This window comes from Dipodomys merriami, unplaced genomic scaffold (assembly GCF_024711535.1).
Source record: "Dipodomys merriami isolate MVZ:Mamm:240054 unplaced genomic scaffold, mDipMer1.0.p SCAF_5, whole genome shotgun sequence".
In the NCBI taxonomy this organism is placed as follows: domain Eukaryota; kingdom Metazoa; phylum Chordata; class Mammalia; order Rodentia; family Heteromyidae; genus Dipodomys; species Dipodomys merriami.
In genome coordinates this window covers 68098515-68118876 of record NW_027206068.1, presented here as the reverse complement: position 1 = coordinate 68118876, position 20362 = coordinate 68098515, and the positions used below count along the sequence as shown (strand labels likewise).

Below are 20362 nucleotides of genomic sequence, written 5' to 3'. Positions count from 1 at the left end.
AAAGGCTCCATGCAGGAGGACAGGCACAGGAGCCCCATCCCTGGGTCTCATTGCTGTGGGTAGGGAGCCTGGATCTGTCTATATCAGCCAAGAACAAAGGAGACGCTAGCGCTCACAATTACATGCAGGAACACTACTTGAAATGGGACTGACAGAACCAGGTCAAACTGATCAAACTGCTTTCTGTATCAGAGCAAAGGGCAAGGAAATCGTGACCAACTCAGAACTCTGGTTAGGGCATCACTGGAACCCTAAACATTAAGAGCATACTAAACAAGCAGTAACCAAACAACCTGAGTTTCTCCTGGCTTTCTTCTTTCTACAAAACTCCCTGAGCAGTTGGGCGCTGGTGGCTCACGCCCACAATCCTAGCTACTCAGGAGCTGAGATCTGAGAATCACAGTTCAAAGCCAGCCTGGGCAGCAATATCTGTGAAACTCTTATCTCCAATAAACCACCAGAGGGGCTTGGGAAGATGGCTCAGTGGTAGAGTGCTTGCCTTGCATGCCCGAGGCCCTGGGTTTGATTCCTCAGCACCACATAAGCAAAAACAAAAAAGCCGGAAGTGGCGCTGTAGCTCAAGTGGTAGAGCACTAGCCTTGAGCTGAAGAGCTGAGGGACAGTGCCCAGGCCCAGAGTTCAGGCCCCACAACTGGACCCAAAAAAAATAAAAAAATAAACCAGCAGAAAAACCAGAAGTGGCATTGTGGATCAAGTGGTAGAGCGCTAGCATTAAGCTGAAGATCTCAGGGACAACACGCAGGCCCAGAGTTCAAGCCCCACAATTGACAAAAGGAAAAAACCTCCATGAGCTTGATACTATAGTAGGTTTTGAACTTGAATAGTCCTTCTTGGTAAACATGGAGGGATTTGGCTGGGTTTTAATTTGTATTTTGGTGGTTGTTTTGGGGTCTTTTTGGACATCCAGCTTTTGAGCCAAGTATGGGGCTTCCCGCCTGGTGCCCCTTGAAATCACCTGTTGAGGTTAAAACCTTTATCTGATGCCTAGGACTCTTCTCAGATGGCTAGCTCAGACTTTTAGGAATAACAGAATTTCTGATCCACCCTGCTAGGAAGCCACACTGTCCAACGTTGGCAAAGAAACAGCAGTATGGCTATACGGTTTAGAAATATACAGACATGTACTGGGAACGAAGAGATAGGGTTGCCTAAAAGTAAAACAAGTCAGAATGGTTCTCTGGTTTGTGCAGAGGCACAACAGAGAACATTCCAGCACTGGGACAATGGTCTCCCCCTGATAGGATGGGAGGTTGTATGTGCTAAAGCTCAACAAGCTTCACTTTGAAGATTATGTACTCAACTGCACATACATTAAAATTTAAGCTACTGCCACTGCAGCATAAGGTGACAGGGGACTGGTTTTTTATATTTTTAGATTAAAAACAAAAACAAAAACAAATGTGGTTTAGCGGTAGAGTGCCACATACACAGAAAAAAAGCCAGAAGTGGCACTGTGGCTCAAGTGGATGAGTGCTAGCCTTGAGCAAAGTAAGTTCAGGGACAGTGCCCAGGTCCTGAGTTCAAGTCCCAGGACTGCCCCCCCCCATCACATTTTCCAAAATAATCAAAATAATAATTCAGATAAAAAGGGTCATAAGATTCTGGTGGGAAGCCTAGGTGAGAACAACTAATTCCAGAAATGGTTCTTGAGTTTTTTCTTTGGAATAAATTCCCATTAACGTCCCATCTCTCCTTCAAAGCCCATCATTCTCTTCCAGAGAATACAAGTTTGGAAGAGGTTGGTTGACATGGGATTTAACTGTCCCTGGCTCTTCTAAGCACTGCCAACTGCTATTGTTTGAAATCTAATGTTGTGACCAGTCAATATCTACTCAAAGCACACTGAGCCAAAGAAGCCAGACACAAGAGATAACACCTGGCTAATTTTCTTCATACTAATTCTAGAACAGGCAAAGCTAGCCTGTAATGGCAAAGTAGATCTGCTTGGCCCAGGGAAGCCCAAGAATTGAATATGTGGGAACATGGAACTTCTAATAAATACTGCCAGTAAAGACACAGGTTTCTAACATGTTTCCTATTAGCTGGTGCTGGTGGCTCATTCCTATAATCCTAGCTACTCAGGAGGCTGAGACCTGAGGATCACAGATCAAAGCCACCCTGGGCAGAAAAGTCCCCCAAAACTGGAAGTGGTACTGTGGTTCAAAGTGGCAGAGCAAAAGAGCTCAAGGACAACACCCAGGCTCTGAGTTCAAGCCCCATAACTGACCAAAGTTATTTTTAGCAATAAACTTTTGGTTCTTCTTGAGTTAGGCAAATTTTCCTTTTGTCCCTGGGATTTTATAAGAGAATTCTAAACAAGTGCCATTTTTTGGTCCTATCAGGAAGACGGAGTTCCAGTTTCTCCATATCCCTTATCAACACTTGGTGTTGCCAGTGTTTTTTACTTTGGGCCATCCTTATAGATGAGTAGTTACCTCATTGTTGGTCTAACTTATCTTCAACAACTAATTTTGGACTTTATTAGATGTGGTTACTGTCAACTCATTTGTGGTTCTGATATAGAATATTTGGAGACCACACTTTAAGATATCTTCGCCTAAAACACCCATGTATATTCCTGCCTGAACAGAGCATCTTAAAAGTGATGATCTGAATGAGAAATGAATTCAAAATGACACTTGGAAGAAGAAAAAAGGAAACCTGAGGAAGTTAAGATAACGTTGGCTTGGGCTTAATAATCAAGGTATGAAAGTTTAACAAGTCTAACAAAAGCTTTTCACTGTGGTTTCCCTCACTGCCGTGGATGCCAAGGAAACTCAGCATGTTTATACTCTATGGGGTCAAATGTTTTTGCAAATATGACTAAACCTATTACCACATAAATAATACCAACAACCAGACTACCAGAAAAGTACTAAACTGTGAGATTTAAGATTCTAGGATCTTTCTATTTCAGAGTGGCTGTGTGGCATTACTGGGTAAACGAACAACTGGAGCCCTCTCACTCAAGACAGTGTTTTGATACATAGTCGAATTTGGCCTTGAACTCATGATCTACCTGCCTTAGCCCCCATGTGCTAGGATTACATGCACCACATCAGCTTTAAATGTCACTTTTGGACATAAAAGGAACTCAGAACAGCAGCAGCTTCCTATTCAAAGAGTCCTCTGTAATATTCAATTTGTCAAATTCTGGACCAAAGAAAGTCTCCACCCCCACCCCCACGTGAGACAGGATCTCACTATACTGTAGCCCAGGTTGGCCTAAAACTTACAATCCTCCTGGCCTCAGACTTCTGAATGTTGGCAGTTGTAAGCATGTCACCATACTTTGCTAAGAAATAGTTCTTGAAAGGTGGTTTTGGTTGCTTTTGTTCACTGATTGCACTACTTTTGTAGTACTATTTTTGTTCCTCACGTTTTCTACACGTGACACTAGTCACTATGTGAGTCACCGGTGGGTATACAGGCCTTTCATTCAGAAATTGTTGGTTTCACTATGTTGGTTACATACTCTCTTTATTTAGGTTTGTTGAATAAGAAGTACAAAAGGAAACCCTCAGTGGTTTCTATAGGTGCAGCCTTTCTCTCCAGTAGCTATTACAGACAGCCCTGAAGTAGTGGAGTCAGCAAGGGGCCCAGACAAAGCACAGCTCATCTGAATCTGCAAGTACATCTTTCCTTCCTTGGGTGCCTTGTACAGTAAGGCACTGTTAACAGTGTAACAGACAGGAAATACAACAAATAGTTCTAGTGACAATTTACTAGACAAGTTACATTTTAACGATGGTGGTGGTGATTCTTTGATTTTATTATTATTTTTACAATACGAGTGTAGCCTTTATACTGCACACACACAAAATAAAACAAGTGCTTATTACGAAAGAGTCCCTGCCCCCACCCCCATCAGAACATCCTAAACATAGTAATTGAATGGAACAGAAAAAAATCAAGACTAGTCTGATTTGAATATTTCAGTAAAAAAGCAAAAGTATGTAATGCCAACAGCTGTTCAACATCCAACTCTAAATAGGCACCATCAAACAAACAAAATAATCCCCATATGTTGAGTTTCGGCAGCACGCATTCCAGTATGATGCTTGAATCATAATCAACTATGAATTAATAATGGGAATAGAACCTTAGAACAGAAATTATATTGCTTCCCTATCCCTCCCTTTCTTTCACAGGTTGGAGGGTGCAAGTATTTAGGGGGATACAAAAGTTAGAGAAGTAAAAAGAAAATTCTCAAAGCTGTTGCTGTTTGGAGTAGAAAGGAAGACAGCATTTTACAAATGGTCAAAAGATCCCAAGGCAAATAACACAATTCATTCACTATCACTCCTATTTGAAAGAATAGAGAGATCAGCATCTTATTATATAAAACTGTATTTCAGAACTGTATTACAGGTTCACCAGAAACTATGGATGTAGTTTTAGGCTTCATCAGGAAAACATTTTCAGTTCAAATCAAGTTAGATATTGTATATCTAGCCTGGCTGGATCAGTGTCTAGAACTGCTCACTGTCACCCTGAACAGCTGTAAACTAAACAATAGTATGTAACTCCATAGGAAGCTTAAGGATTGAAGATATTTACACACTAATTAGATCTCCCCTGCTTCCCGCTCTTCTGAGCTCCGCCTGTCTTCTGCTCTGCCATTAGCACTCTCATAGGACCGCTTCTTAGCTTTTCCATCTCGCTCACGAGGTGATCTGTCTCTTGAACTCCTGTCTCTGTCACGTGATGCTAAGTCTTGGTCTCTGAATCTTTCTTTTGAGGATCTGAAAAATATTAATTTGAGGAGCAAAATATGTTGGGAAACCCAAAATCCAGATAATAGAATAGGATAAATACTAAGGTATTGATAGCTGGAAAATATATATATATTAAAATACATCTAAGAAAAAGTCAGTTTTCTGACAGAGCACTACCATAGTTGATAAGGGTAGTAAAACAAGACGTGTGGCAACAAACAGCTATGTGTCAAAAAACAGAAGCTAAAATAATGACTTAGAAGATATTTTAAATATTTCAGAGACAACCATATAGCTCAAGAAATTCATAAAAACATTTAATATAATGTAGAGATAATGGCTTTTGAAAGTGAAAGACATCAGATACTTAAAACAATATTTGAGAACCTAAGATTCCAGACTGGATAGAAATCAATGAGTTGGTACAGGAGTTATAAGTCTTTTCTGCCAAAATGATACTAAGTATCTGAGGTGTTGCAGGTCCACAGATTTTGGGAGTATTATTCTTCCCTTCCTTTGTGTCAACTTTTAAGAATGTAAAACCATCCATAGCTTGCTGGCTGTACCAAAACAAACTACAGGCAACATTTGGCCTATAGGGAACAGTTTGCCAACACCTGACTTAAACACAGTATGGCTTTAAATAACCACGTTAATATAAAAAGCTGCTTTGCCCCTCCTGAGTTAACTCATCAAAATAAGCATGGAAGACAGAAGATGGCTATATTTAATAAATTGTGATGATAGTTTCTTAATACTATCTTCTCTGTGCCACTATCTATCTTCACTGAAATAGGTATACCAAACAAAGCATATTCAATCAGAAGGAAAACCACAGGGCAGTATGAGATTAGAGAGAGGATCTTCTATGTATATAAATTCTACATCTAAAATGATCAGCAACAAAGACTACCATTTACTTGGCTGTTTACAGGTGATACAGAATTCTTACACAGTTATTTCAACTTAGTCCACGTTCAGAATTAGGACTTGAGGCACTGTCAAGACCTGAAGAATCCTTTTTTTTTTTTGGACATGTGTGTGTGGGGGAGAGGAGTGCTGGCATTTAACTAGGATCTTACATGTGCTAAATATTGCTGTACCACTAAGCAACAACCTTGGCTCTGAATAAACAATACTTTCAGGTAACCCTAAGGCGGTGGGGGGGGGGGGCGGGGAAAGGGAATAACAGGGGGACGTACACTACTCCATTTTTTTTTTTTTTTTTTTTTTTTTTGTCGGTTGTGGGACTTGAACTCTGGGCCTGGGCGCTGTCCCTCAGCTCTTCAGTTCAAGGCGAGCGCTCTACCACTTGAGCTACAGCGCCACTTCCGGTTTTCTGGTGGTTTATTGGAGATAGGAATCTCACAGTCTCTCCTGCCCGGGCTGGCTTTGAACCATGATCCTCAGATCTCAGCCTCCTGAGTAGCTAGGATTACAGGCGTGAGCCACCAGCGCCCGGCTCACTACTCCATTTTTGAAATATAGTAAGGAGGTGTTATGGTTTGGATATAAAATGGCACCAGAGGTTCATATATTAGAGGCTTGGTCCCCAGCCAGTGGTACTGAGAAGTGACTGGATCATGATGGTGCTGACCTCATCAATAAATTATATCACTGATGAGGTCATAGTTGAAAAACAGCTACTAGGAGATAGGGCTTGGAAGTAGGTCATTGAAGGGTATTATTTTGTCTCAGGGCCCCTTCCTTGCACTTTCAACACCTATTTCCTGGTTTTTATCATGATCTATCTCACCGTGTACAACCCCAGAAGTACCAGTTCATTCACCATGAACTGAATCTCTGAAACCATGAGTCAAAATAAATGCTTCCAATAACTGTTTTCTGAAGCATTATTTTGGTACAGTCACAAAAAAACTAACAAACCAGATTAAATTTTAAAAAAATAAAGCTTGAAAGATTAATACTAATTTCTTTAGGGGAGAGGGCTTTAAACTCTGAGCCTTGGGCACTTGAGCCATGGCTCCATTACTTTGTCTTGGTTATTTTTATATCATTTCTAAGCTTTTCCCAAGGCTGGTCTTGGACTATGATCCTCCTACACTCCTAGATAGCTGGGAGTACAGATGTGAAACACCATCAAGCTTGTTTGTTAAGATATTTTGCTAAATTTTTTTGCAGAGTTGGCCTTGAACTACAATCCTCTCAATCTCTACCACCTGAGTAGCTGGGGTTACAGGCATCAGCTATTAACCTAGTGATCAATACCAATTTTAAGCATTCTACTTAAGGTTTTAATAGACAATTTAAATGATCCATTAAGGAAGAAAATCACAGTCTAATGGTTCCAAGTCTATATACTAGGCTTCCTTCACAGCCTTTGAAGGGAAGGAATATGAAATAAGGTAATAGGGTAACTAAGAATAAGGGACATTAGATTCTGGCAAATCCCAAGTCTTAATAATTGACAGATAAGAGGACCAACTAATAAAGTGTTTTCTGGCGATCACAATGTCCCACACAGAGGCAGTTTCCTGTTTTAAATTTCTGTGAGCCTGATAAAGGAAATCCTCTCTCTCTATTGAGGAGATAGGGAAAAACAGGTGGGATAATTAAGTTACTTAGTTGGTCAAGGCCACTGGACCCTTAGCAATCTGTCTCTAAAGTATGCTCTACACACATTAGAAAGAGACTTAAGCAGAAACCTGAAAAAGACCTTATTGACCTGGGGGAGCTGCTACCAAGGAAAGATCACAAAAAGAAATGTACTTTATCAGAGACCAGTACTTCATGGCAGGGGCTAGAAGACAGCAAAACATCAAAGGATTTTAATGGAAACTTTTACCTAAAAAAAACTTAATTCACATGTAGCAATAACGATGTTATATGGAATAACAAGAAGGATCTAATATCAATTATTTGCTAATATTTGGTAAAATCAATTATCGTTTTAAAGAGTACATTTGAATTGAAAGATGAGAAGGGCTCTTGAGAAAACAAAAAATTTTAATAGTTTTACAAAAATATTCCTCTTTATGCACATGCTGAGAATCTCAGGTGGGAGTGCTAATGTGGTATGGTGGGAAACTTTTCCTAAACAATTTTACAGGAATAACAATGACACAATCTCAGAGACCAAGACTCCATGCCCATCCCTCCCATCTCCACCATCAATAAAGACATGAGAGCTTAAAACACCAGAAACAGTGACAGCTAGACATTTCAACTTAAGAAATCGACTGGATCTTCCACCATCTAGATGAGTGATTCTTAAAAATTAGCGTACAGGTTAAGACAATGAATTTTTTTTAAATTCTGTATCTGGACATTTACACTGAGGGTGGCTTCTACAATTCAGGTCAAGAGTATGAGGAAAGTGGTCTGCAAATATCTTTCCTACCTGCTTCTATTACATTAAAAGTCTGATGAAATACTTGAAGCTATTTTTTAATACTCTGGTATTTCTTCATCTAAACTTAAATCACTCTATAAAACCCAGTTTAGCACTTTATAATCTGTGGTTAACAGAATTTTTAATTCATACAATAAACCTCTTAGAGAAACCTGAATAAAGTTCCTTTACTACATTATTATTATTATTTTTTTACTAAGCCAAGTGTAGTACAAAGTATGATTCTTAAAACCAGAGAAGGCGGGGGGGGGGGGGGGTAGTTTGGCGGGAACGACACACATCCCTCTAATCCCAGCATTAAGAAAGAGGACTGCAAACTTGAGACCAGCCTGGGCTATACGCTGAGACCTTATATATTTTAAAAACAAAACAAAACTATAAAGTTCTTACTGGTTATTTTAAGGACTACTTAGAACATGGCCAGAAATATAAGAAATAAAATACTGCTTGACAGCCTGTTAAGCAACTCAGCCTATGATTTCAGGGGATGAATGGGTAGCTGAAAATTAAAAATAATAAATTTTTATCAGGTTTCTATGATATGGGTTAGAAATGTAAGACTAATAAGCACTAGGCACTCAAAAAATTTTTTATTGTATATGTACTTAAGAATAGATGAGATGTCAAAAGAAAAAGCAATTTTAAGTATAGTTTATCTTCCATAGAAATTTCCTGGTTTAAGGGCTACTATGTGACCTGAGAAGTTTTGGGAGCTAAACTCCTGTCTACCACATTCTAATGCCTTCTCTGCTCTAACTAGATATCAGGTCCTTAACTATTACACCTTTCCCAATGTCTGCCCTCATTGCACCTTTTGAGTCATATCAATAAATGTAGCTTCCTTAAAATTGAATCTGCCCAACAGGCCATAGGTGTACATAATAATTCATTACCTATTGTGCAGATTAAACAAGAATATACTAGAATATGTCTGCTCAAAAAAGTGTACCACTTCAAATAAACTGGAAAACAATCATAGCTAAACAACTCATTTAATGAAAGGAGTCTCAGACACTCTTAATTTGTTAATACATACTGAAAAAACTCAAGAGCATTAGTGCCTAGAATCATTTGCCTGTAAAATACTGTTTTCCAGGACATAGTAAGTAGAGAAAAGCAATAACCTCTGCACATTCACTTCCAATTTCTTGCTCTGGCTCATATGTAATTCTTTAGGAATTACCCATATGAGAGAAAAAATTTATACACTGACACAGAAATGTGTACATATTACCAGGTGCAAGTTTCAAACCAATAATCTAAACTCTAAACATAGGTAACAAGTAAACACATGGCTAAAACGTAAAGGTAGCTCCGTGTCCTCTGACCAGCACGTCAGTACCTCCTCTTGGATCGCTCTCTGCTTCTATCTCTAGAACTATGCCGGCTTCTCTGGTGGCTGCGGCTGCGGCTACGGCTGCTAGAGCGGGATCTGTGGCGATGACGTTTCTCCCGAGACTTGGATCGTGTCCTCCTCTTGCGTTCTCTTGACATGGAGCGAGACCGGTGTCTGCGATGTTCTCTGGACCTGGATCTACAAAACAAGATTTGATTTCATTTTCAGACTTGCCAGCACAACATTTTTCTTTAAAGAGAAACTGCTCTTTAGTAGCTTTAATGCCAACACTATTCCAAATCACCTAAGCCTGCCATTAAAATATATTGCTGATGTTACTATGTACTAGTATTTGAAAACACAAACCATAATTTCATTCTCAGTCAGTATTTTATAAATTTTTAACAGTGGGCAGAGGGTATAGCTCAGTGGTAAAGTGCTTGCCTACAATGCAGTTCAATTCTAAGCACATCAAAAGAAAATTTTGTTTTTACACATTAGGAATATAAGAAAAATGAAGGAAGCAATCCATACCACCAGTGCTATATGGTAATAAATGTATCAAATCACAGTGCAGGTCAAACTATGTGAAATATTCATATAGCATATATAATTTTAGAGGTAAAAACATGCAAATATTATTTCTCAGAGGCTGGGCAGGGTGGTGCCAGTAATCTCAGCTAGATAGGAGGTTGAGAAGAGGATCATAGTATAAAGCTGACCTGACCTCAAGCAAAGATAACTGAAGTAAAAAAGGGCCAGAGGCAGGCTCAAGCGGTAAAGTGCATGTGTGAGGCCACCTCCAGAGCAAGAATACTGCCCACTCAATTCATTTTACAGGACTTCCTAAACTGGGGGAGGAAGCACATGGGCATATAGAAAGAGAAAAAACTTTTGTAAGCGCAATCAGCTCACAAACTACTAACATGTGCAGTAGGTAAATGTATATGATGAGGGTAGAGATGAAACAGAAAACAGAGGTATGTGAGGGCAAGCAAGGGATGAAAAACATTTAATTTTGTTTTAGAAATCAAGAGCCAGCGCCAATGACTCACACCTGTAATCCTAGCCATTCAGAAAGCTGAGATCTGAGGATCACAGTTTGCAAGCTGGGCAGCAAAGTCTGAGAGACTCTTTAACCACCAGAAAACCAGAAGTGGTGCTTGGCTAAAAGTGGCAGTGAGTAACAGAAGCCTGACACAGTGGCATCTGCCTAGAAACTGCATCTGGGAACAGCGGAGGCCAAAGGCTTGCTAGTCTTAAACTAAACTAATCCACAGTGATTTTTCTGCTGCAAATAAATAAATGAGGCAACAAAAGCAACAAACCAAACCAAAAAGATCACCAGATTCCCCACCCCCCACGAAGTGATAAGATACTTTAAAAGCTGCATTTTACATTAAAAATCTGTCCAGATGCTGGTGGCTCACGCCTATAATCCTAGCTATTCAGGAGGATGATATCTGAGGATCACAGTTCAAAGCCATCCTGGGCAGGAAAGACTCTTATGTCCAATTAACCACCAAAAAGCCAGAAGTGGCACCTGGCTCAAAGTGGTAGAGCAGTAGCCTTGAGCAAAGAAGCTCAAGGATGCACCCAGGCCCAGAATTCAAGCCCCAGGATTGACACTGGAAAAAAAAAAAATCATGGACTCACTAAAATTGGGTTTTATGGTATGTATACAAACTATACTTCACTAAAGCAGTTAAAATTTTTAAGTCATTTTAAAATGTGATGTTTTCACATTTTATAACTGTTTCAAATACAATTATTTGGTTGATACAGGATACAGTTCATTTTTAAATGATTATTTTGCTATAGAGTTTACCATTCAGCTTATGTCAACATTTCAAAGATAAAGCACATGTGGACTAGCATGACAGTTGAACGAAATAGTTCCACAACTGAGTATTTCTAAAAGGAGCAGAGGGAAAAAAGACTGTAAGACTCATTATAAGTTTCATCAAATAGTATTTCGCTTACCCACTCATTTTGAGCTAATTATTATGAAAGTATTTCTTCCAATGCAAAGTGTTTTCAAGTTTAAAAAATATAAACAATTATTCATGGAAAAATCTATTTACTAGGTGCTACTGAACTTTTCTAGATATTAGAAAGATTGAGCAATAACTCCTTGACTTCTTGTAACTTATACTCTAGTAAGTAGTCTACAGACATCTAAGTCTTGGTAAAGAATATAGCTCACACCTATCATTCCAGCTACTTAGGAGAGTGGAACCTAGAAAGTCAGTCTGAAGCCAGCTCAGGCAGAAAAGTCCATCAGACACCATTTTCAGTTAACCAACAAAAATCCAGGATGGAGGTATGGCTCAAGTGGCAGAGTGCCCCGAGTTCAAGTCCTAGTACCAGTTTGCAAACACACACACAAAAAAGGGACAGAGATATGTGTGCTAATTATTTTATACATAGCAGGCAAAAAAGAAGTTCTTTCTTAGGTCAGTACTAGGGTTTGAACTTATGAACTGAGCTTCTTTGCTCAAAACTGGAACTCTACCACTTGAGCCCCTGCCCTACTTCTGGCTTTTTAGTGGTTAATGGGAAATAAAGGTCTTGGATTCTTTTCTTGCCCAGGTTGGCTTTAAACCTCAATGCTCAGACCTCAGCCTCCTGAGTCACAAGGATTTCAAGCATGAGTTAAAGGAACCCAGTTTCTCACTCTTTCTCTCTCTGGAGGTAGTGTGGTTCAGGGATTTACTAGCTAAGCACTCCACCATTTGAGCCACACCCTCAGCCACCTTTTTGTTAAGATGGCATGTAAACAGAAGTGAAAGGCATAAGCAAAGAGAACATAGCCATGAAGTCGATGAAAACTTAGTGGATGAAAGCTTACCATGTTAAAAGAATAGATAAAATCTGTTTGTCTGGGAGTGGGTAAAGGGATCTTATATACAGATAATGGAAGTACTTTATCATTCAAACTAGGATGCTCTGAATATATTATGAAAGAGGGAGATATTATTCATTAATAGACATTCAGAAACAACAGGCACAAACAGGAATACTGGATCTTGTATTATATATGTGAGCCAACAGCACCCAGCTGAATACTGTTTACTGAATACTGTTACTGTCTTTTTTGTTGTTGCTGCTAGTCATAGGGCTTGAACTCAGGGCCTGGTTGCTGTCCCAGATCCTCTTTTGCTCAAGGCTGGCGCTCTAGCACTTAAGCCACAGCTCCATTTCTGGCTTTTTCTGGGTAGTTTATTGCAGGTAAGAGTCTCACAGACTTTCCTGTCCTGGCTGGCTTTGAATCACAATCCTCAGATCTCAGCCTTCTGAGTAGCTAGGATTACAGGTATGAGCCACCAGCACACTGGGCTTGAATACTGTTTCTTAAGCATAAAGCTCAATGGGCTGGGAATGTGGCTTAGTGGTAGAGTGCTTACCTAGCATGCATGAAGCCATGGGTTTATTTCCTCAGTATTACATAAACAGAAAAACCCAGAAGTAGCTTTGTGGCTCAAGTAATAGACTACAAGCCTGGAGCAAAATGAAGCTCAGGGAGGCTGGTGTCAGTGGCTTAAACCTGTAATCCTAGCTACTTGGAACTTGAAGTGGTGCTGTGGCTCAAATGGTAGAGCACTAGCCTTGAGCTGAAGAGCACAGGGATAGTGCCCAAGCCCAGAGTTCAAGCCCCATGACCACCACTACCAACAACAACAACAAAAAGCTCAGGGACAGCACCTAGGCCTTGAGTTCAAGCCCCAGGACCAGCACCAAAAAAAAAAAAAAAAAAAAGCAAGGTTCAAAAGTCTTGTTACATACTGAGATGTTAATGAAATATTTAGGGTCTGAGAATGTTGCTTTGTGGTAGAGTGCCTAGCATGCATGAAGTCCTGGGTTCGATTCCCTAGTACCACATAAACAGAAAAGGCCAGACATGGCACTGTGGCTCAATTGGTAGAGCGTTAGCCTTGAGCACAGAGAGGCTCAGGGACAGAGCCCAAGCCCTGAGTTCAAGCCCCAGGACTGGAAAAAAAAAAATAATGTATTAAATATTTTAAAATCTTTTAGGTTCCTCAAAAATGTTAAAGCAGGGGCTGGGAAGTTGGCTCAGTGGTAGAGCGCTTGCCTTGCATGCCTGAGGCACTGGGTTCGACTCCTCAGCACCACATAAGCAAAAAGCCAGAAGTGGCGCTGTGGCTCAAGTGGTAGAGCACTAGCCTTGAGCTGAAGAGCTGAGGAACAACACCCAGGCCCAGAGTTCAGGCCCCACGACCGGACCCACAAAAAAAAATTTAAAGCAGTCTCTAATATTACTGATAAAATTGAGTGTCTTGTGAGCAGTTTCTTTGAACTACCAAAGACACAGTAACAACTTACTGATTCTCCTTAAAAACCACCTTTGAAAAACACAGCACCATTATGTATACCTATCTTTTATAATACCTACCTTTTGGGATTCTTGCTATGTGATCGGGACCTAAAAAAAGAATACCTACTTTTAGAAATAAAATTCACAGTACAACGTGCTGTTAAATTAATTATACTTTTTATACATAATATATAAATTATGTACTATGCCCTCAATTTTTTTTCCAGAATGTAGATGAACTCTAATGTGGGCTCCTTCAGGAATATGCATTTGGTAGACTAAAGTGTTTTATATATCGTAACTCCTTAATTCTCCAAAATGCACTTCCTATCTAGAAAAAGTTATCTACAGCTTTCTCATCTTATTTTTCCTTTGTGGGGACAAGACTACATCTGTTCTGGAACCTCATACTATTATCATGAAAACAACTCAATCTTGTAAGATCTTTGTATGGAATAAGGTATTCTTTCTTTTTGGAAGGGGTGTTGGTACCGGGGCTTGACCTCTCTGATTTCCCTTGGCTTTTTGCATGTGGCTGGCACTCTACCAATTGTACTATATCCTTAATGTAGCTTTTTTTTGCTTTACTGGAGATTAAGAGTCTTGTGGACTTTTCTGCCTAGGCTAGCTTCAAACTAAGATCTTCCAATCTCAACTAGGATTACAAGTTTTTGTTCAGCTACCACAATCTTTCTTTCCTTTTTTTTCCTTTTTAAAGGTACTGGGGTTAGAACTTGGGACAGATTTGTGGCTTGATAAGCTGGTTAGAAATAAAACTGAGCCACATACACATCTAGCTCTTAAAATGAAATATTCTTATATAATGTATTCTTCACATTCCTAGCATACAGTTAGTGCACAGTAAATGGCAAGTTAATATTACTGTTAGTACAACTATAGGGTTTTGTGTTTGCGTGAATAATACGCAATATGGTTGAAAGCATGCTTTTTGTAGATTCAGCCATATGTGTGTTAACTCTGGCACTACCATTTGCACAACAGGTAAATTATATACTGTCCCTCGGCTTAGTTGTCTTTCACAAGAGAAGTTGTGACATAAATTTCACGAGAGAGAGGAGTGGTTTAGATACAAAATGTTTTCCCCCTCAAAGGTTCATGTATTAAAGGCTTTACTCCATTGGTAGACCTAATTATTGAGGGATGATTAGAACATGAGGGAACTGGCCTAATCAATATATTGATCTACTGATAGATGGCATTATTTAGAGACATCCAAACTAAGAGGTGAGTCCTAGTTAGAGGAAATAGGTCCCTGCAGGCATTTCTTTAACAGAGTTTAGCCTGTCCTGGCCCCTTCCTATAGTTTTCTTTCTGCTTCTTGGCTGCGGTGAGCAGCTTTCCCTCTTCACTGTCTGTTAAGACACACCTGTAAGTAATGATGTTCAGATTTCCTACAGGGCCATAAAAATGAAGGCAACCCATCATGAACTAAAACTTCTAAAAAAAAAAATGAGTCAAATAAACCTTTCTTTTGTTTCAGCTATTTTGTCACAGAAAAAAAAAAAAACTGAACAAAGTATATGTGTTCATCTAGGTAAAACATAGCCTGGTATATAATAAGTATGCAGTATTTTTTTAAATTTTATAATAGCTTATAATTTGTATCTTTCATTCAGTCATAATACTTGAAATTCAGGTATCTAAAAGAAAAAAACATTTTTAAACATTTCTGAAAAATAACATTTTAAAGCCATTTTATAACAAAACTTGCCAAGCTACAAATGAAAGGAATAAAATGTGACATACTTTAGAATACAATGTGATATACTTTCTCATCATCTATAAAAATGAAAGTGTCGGGGAGGAAGGAGTATAGTTGTGAAGATGGGAGGGAAGGGATGGTAGGGGGAAAACAAAGGAGGCAACAATGCTTGATAAGAAATGTACCCATTACCTTGCTTATGTAACTGTAACCCCTCCGTACAGTATTCTCACAATAAAAAACTTATTTTTAAAAAATGAAGCTGTAGTCCTGCAATAAAAAATATTTGTGCTCATATGACTGTCACCTCAGTCAAATCTTAAATTGAGAAACCTAATATTGTGTAAAATACTATTTATATTGTCCTATTACAACACATATAAGCTTTGTCCCATTTTGACCTCACACTGCTGTGATTTCCAGTCTAATATGCTCAAAGCTAGAGGAAATTAGGATGACCTATTCACATACTATAAAGGATTTTAGTTAATTTAGGCATATCTGAGAAAAGTTACTTAAATTTCAGAGCTATTTAATACAATTAAGGAAACACTATAAATTAGAACAAGCAATGTTTGTCTATTGTAAAAAGCTATTAAAGTAGTTAAGAGCATGACTTACAAAGAATGTTGTTACATTGATGATATGCAACTTTAGTTACAAATAGCTTCAAAAATAGCTTAAAAATATGTTTAGCTATATTTTTGTTTTTTTATTTTTAATGCTGGTCCTGGGGCTTGAACTTAGGGCCTGGGTACTGTCTTTGAGCTTTTGTGGCCAAGGCTAGTGCTCTACCACTTGAGCCATAGCCACACTTCCAGCTTTTTGGGTAGTTAATTGGAGATGAGAGTCTCATGTATTTCCTGCCCCACTGGCTTCAAATCATGATCCCATGATCATGAGGTTACAGGTGTGAGCTACTGGTACCCTGCTATACAAGAATGTTTAAAGCAAGCTAGGCATGGTGGCTCATGCCTGTAATCCTAGCTACTCAGGAGGCTGAGATCTGAGCATCACAGTTCAAAGCCAGCCCAGGAAGGCAAATCTATGAGACTCTTATCTCCAATAAACCACTCAGAATACCAGTACTGCTGTAGCTCAAGTGGTAGAGTGGTAGCCTTGAGCTGAAGAGCTGAGGAACAGTGCCCAGGACCAGAGTTCAAGCCCGATGACCAACCAAAAAAAAAAAAAAAAAAGGTTTAAAACAATCATATGACTGGCATACTTATGACTGATATAATCATATATATTCATGTATATAGTTGAGAAATCATATGAATAGAAAGAACCACAAGATATCAATTAATAATACTAATAATCAGAAATCTATACATTTAGCTATTATTGGAATTTTTGACTCAGCTCACAGAATTGAAAAAATAAAAAAAACTAAAGTTTAATATAAAAAAATAAAGGAGGGCTGGGAAGGTGGCTCAGTGGTAGAGTGCTTGCCTTGCATACATGAGGCCTTTGGTTCGATTCCTCAGCACCACATAAGCAGAAAAAGCCTGAAGTGATGCTGTGGCTCAAGTGGTAGAACACTAGCCTTGAACTGAAGAGCTGAGGGACAGCACCCAGGCCCAGAGTTCAGGCCCCATGACCGACAAAAATAAATAAATAAATAATAAACAGAAAACCCTCAACCTTTGTGATCACCAAATACATTGTGAGAACACAGTTTTATGCCAAGCAGGTTCAAATCTAGCTCAATATGAAAACTGGAAGGGCTAACAAGGGCTACACAGGTATTTTGTTATAAATTTTCCAAGAACTGAAGATATTCAAGTCATGTACAATGGTACACATCTACAGTTGCAGCACTCAGGAGGCAGAGGCAGAAGATTCCGAGATTCAGAGTTTAAGGCCAGCTTGAGCTACTCAGCAAAGTACAAATCCAGCTGTAGCTATCAAAACTCTATTTTAAAAACTGAAGGTCTTTACAAGGGTGCTGGTGGCTCACACCTGTAATCCTAGCTACTCAGGAGTTTGAGATCTGAGGATCAGACTCAAAAGCCAGCCTGTGAGACTCTTATCTCCAATTAACCACCAGAAAACTGGAAGTGGCACTGTGGCTCAAGTGGTAGTATGCTCACCTTGAGCTGAAGAGCTCAGGGACAGTGCCCAGGCCCAGAGTTCAAGAGCTATGACCAACACAAAAAAAAGAAAAAGAAAAAGAACCAAATAAAAGGCTAACGATGTAAATCAATGGTAGAGAACACTTGCCTAAAATATACAAAGGCATGTGTTCAATTTCTGGCCAAAAAGAAAAGAAAAAGGAAGTGTAAGGGGAGAAAGGGAAGAGGAAGGAAAATGAAGAAGGGGGAAGTGAGATGAAGAGGGGATAAGGAAAAAGAAGAGAAGCACAGGGAAAGAAAGAAAAGGGATATGAAGGGGCTGAGAAAGTAACACAGTGGTAGAATGCTTGCCTTGCATGCATGAGGCCTTGGGTTCAATTCCTCAGCACCACATAAGCAGAAAAAAGCTGGAAGTGGTACTGTGGCTCAAGTGGTAGAGCGCTAGCCTTGAGCAGAAGAGCTGAGAGACAGAGCCCAGGCCCCATGACCAACAACAACAAAACAAGAAAAGAAAAGGGATATGAAGCTTTCTTTACTACAGTTATATGGCTAAGAACTAATGCAGGCTGAGCATCTCTGATCTCATCAATCTGAAATCAGATATCTTAAACCATTGAACAGACATAATACAAAAAAGTTAAGATTTTGGAGCATTTCAGATTTTGGATTTTTTAATTAGGGATTTTGTTGCTTTATTATGAAAATATTCACAAATCTAAAAAACTCCATAATCTGAATGAAGGACTTTCTTATCGCAGGCATCTTGAACAAGGGGTATATAATCTGTACATCTACAGAAAAGATGTCTTTCCTGGTGACATTTTAAAAAAGAGAACAAAAATTTTCCATGTCCCAGAACAGATATAAGCATCAAAATCATAACTCTCACATTTCCTTTTAGAACCAGAGATTTAACTTCAAATATCTGGACTAATATGACTCCATACCTCCTCAGCTTCTCTCGTTCTTCTCTCTCCCTTTCTTCTCTTCTCTTCAGACGTTCCTGGTTTCTTTTTTCCTGCTTCTCAGCTACAACTCTCTTAAAAAAAAAAAATAATATATGAAGCACATATTTACTGGTCCAATTCTTAATTTTTCTTTTTTTTTGGTTATGGGGCTTGAACTCTAGACCTGGACATTGTCCTGAGCTCTTCACCTCAAGGCCAGCGCTCTACCACTTGAGCCATAGCACCACTTCTGGTTTTCTGGTGGTTAACTGGAGGTAAGAGTCTCACTGACTTTCCTGCCGTGGTTGGCTTCAAACCGTGATCCTCAGATCTCAGCCTCCTGAGTAGCCAGGATAGGTGTGAGCCACCAACACCCAACTCAATTCTTAATTATCTTAACCTAACACCTTTACTATAGTATTTGGTTTCTAATGTGCTACATTTAATCTGTTGAGTAACGGTTCAATCTGAAGTTTTGATAAGTATAATTATTAGTTTAAAAGACTGCTTTCCAGAATATTTTCCCTTCATCATGCCATCATTACTTTTCTTGATGATTTCTGAATGGCATTTCAAAACTCACTTCTATAAAACTTTCTTCTACCAAATACTATGTATTGTTGGGAAGGTGGCTCAGTGGTAGTGTGCTTGCCTTCCATGCATAAGGCCCTGGGTTCGATTCCTCAGCACCACATAAGAAAAAAGAAAAAAGCCAGAAGTGGTGCTGTGGCTCAAGTGGTAGAGCACTAGCCTTGAGCTGAGGAGCTGAGGGACAGCACCCAGACCCAGAGTTCAGGCCCCACGACCAGACCCAAAAAAAAACCAAAAAACAAAAAACAAAACCAAATACTATGTATTAAAAAAAAAAAAAATCAACCCTTATAAATCACAAGTTACCATAAACTATGGTTTCTGATATAAAAATATTATTTCTCATTATCCTAAAACTGCTGCCTTTAAAGATATGAGAAAACTGCTAAAGTGTTCTATTGCTAGGTTTGTAACTTTAAACCAACTCTGAAGTAGTTATTATTTCTGAGTTTAACTCAGAGCTCATCAACTTTATGTGCTATAATCAATGTTATTTTGACAATTTTTAGAAACTTGGCATTATGTTATTCAAAACCTTACAGTGGCTTGCTGTTAACTACAAATATATATTTGTATTTAAGTGATTCCATTTTAATTTTTATGTATGTGTGTTTGTTTTTTTGTTTATCAGTCATGGGGCTTGAACTCTGGGCCTGCGCACTGTCTCTCAGCTCTTCAGCTCTAGGCTAGCGCTCTACTACTTGAGCTACAGCGCCACTTCTGGTTTTCTGTGGTTTTACTGGAGATAAGAGTTTCACGGACTTTCCTGCCTGGGCTGGCTTTGAACCACCTATCCTCAGATCTCAGCCTCCTGAGTAGCTAAGATTACAGGCATGAGCCACCAGGGCCCGGCTGTATGTTTGTTTTCTTAAAGCACAGTTTTTTTTGGCTAGCAAAGAAGGCCTTGACCTCACAATCCTCTTGCATCAATCTCCTGAGGACTGGGACTACATATGTACCACTAGGTTCCAGGTTGATTTATTTATTTTATTGGTCAGTAATGGAGCTAGAATTCAGGGCTGGGCATTGTCCTTGAAATATTTTGCTCAAGAGTAGCTCTCTACCACTTTCAGCCACAGCACTACTTCCAATTTTCTGGTGTTAAGTAGGTAAGAGTCTCATGGACTTTTCGGTCCAGGCTAGTTTGGAACATGATCCTCAGCGCTCAGTTTCCTCAGTAGCTAGGATTACAGGCTTGATCCACCAGCACCCAGCTCCAGGTTGTTTTAAATGTCACCAGAT

At 39.2% G+C, this 20362-nt stretch overlaps 2 protein-coding genes across 9 annotated transcripts in view; one reads left to right on the top strand and one right to left on the bottom strand.

The window, feature by feature from the left end:
- Klrg2 (killer cell lectin like receptor G2) overlaps positions 1-20362 on the top strand; it is a 73329-nt gene that overhangs the window by 19042 nt on the left and 33925 nt on the right. Inside the window, exon 6 of one of the 2 annotated variants that reach the window (XM_069996885.1) lies at positions 2612-3234. The exons of the other annotated variant lie outside the window; for it this stretch is intronic. The gene's annotated coding sequence lies outside the window, so the exon portion shown is untranslated. Of the gene's footprint in view, positions 1-2611; positions 3235-20362 lie in introns of those variants that run through there. 2 annotated transcript variants of the gene reach the window in all.
- Positions 3481-20362, bottom strand: part of Luc7l2 (LUC7 like 2, pre-mRNA splicing factor) — a 60150-nt gene continuing 43268 nt past the window's right edge. For 5 of the 7 annotated variants that reach the window (XM_069996894.1, XM_069996890.1, XM_069996887.1 and 2 more), the window contains 4 exons: positions 18530-18621; positions 13863-13892; positions 9455-9646; positions 3481-4766 (listed from right to left, as the gene is read on the bottom strand). In XM_069996894.1, coding sequence (XP_069852995.1) covers positions 4589-4766; positions 9455-9646; positions 13863-13892; positions 18530-18621 — 492 coding nt within the window. In that variant the 3' untranslated portion in view covers positions 3481-4588. The remainder of the gene's footprint in view (positions 4767-9454; positions 9647-13862; positions 13893-18529; positions 18622-20362) is intronic. The other 2 variants (XM_069996893.1, XM_069996888.1) reach the window with 1 other exon arrangement.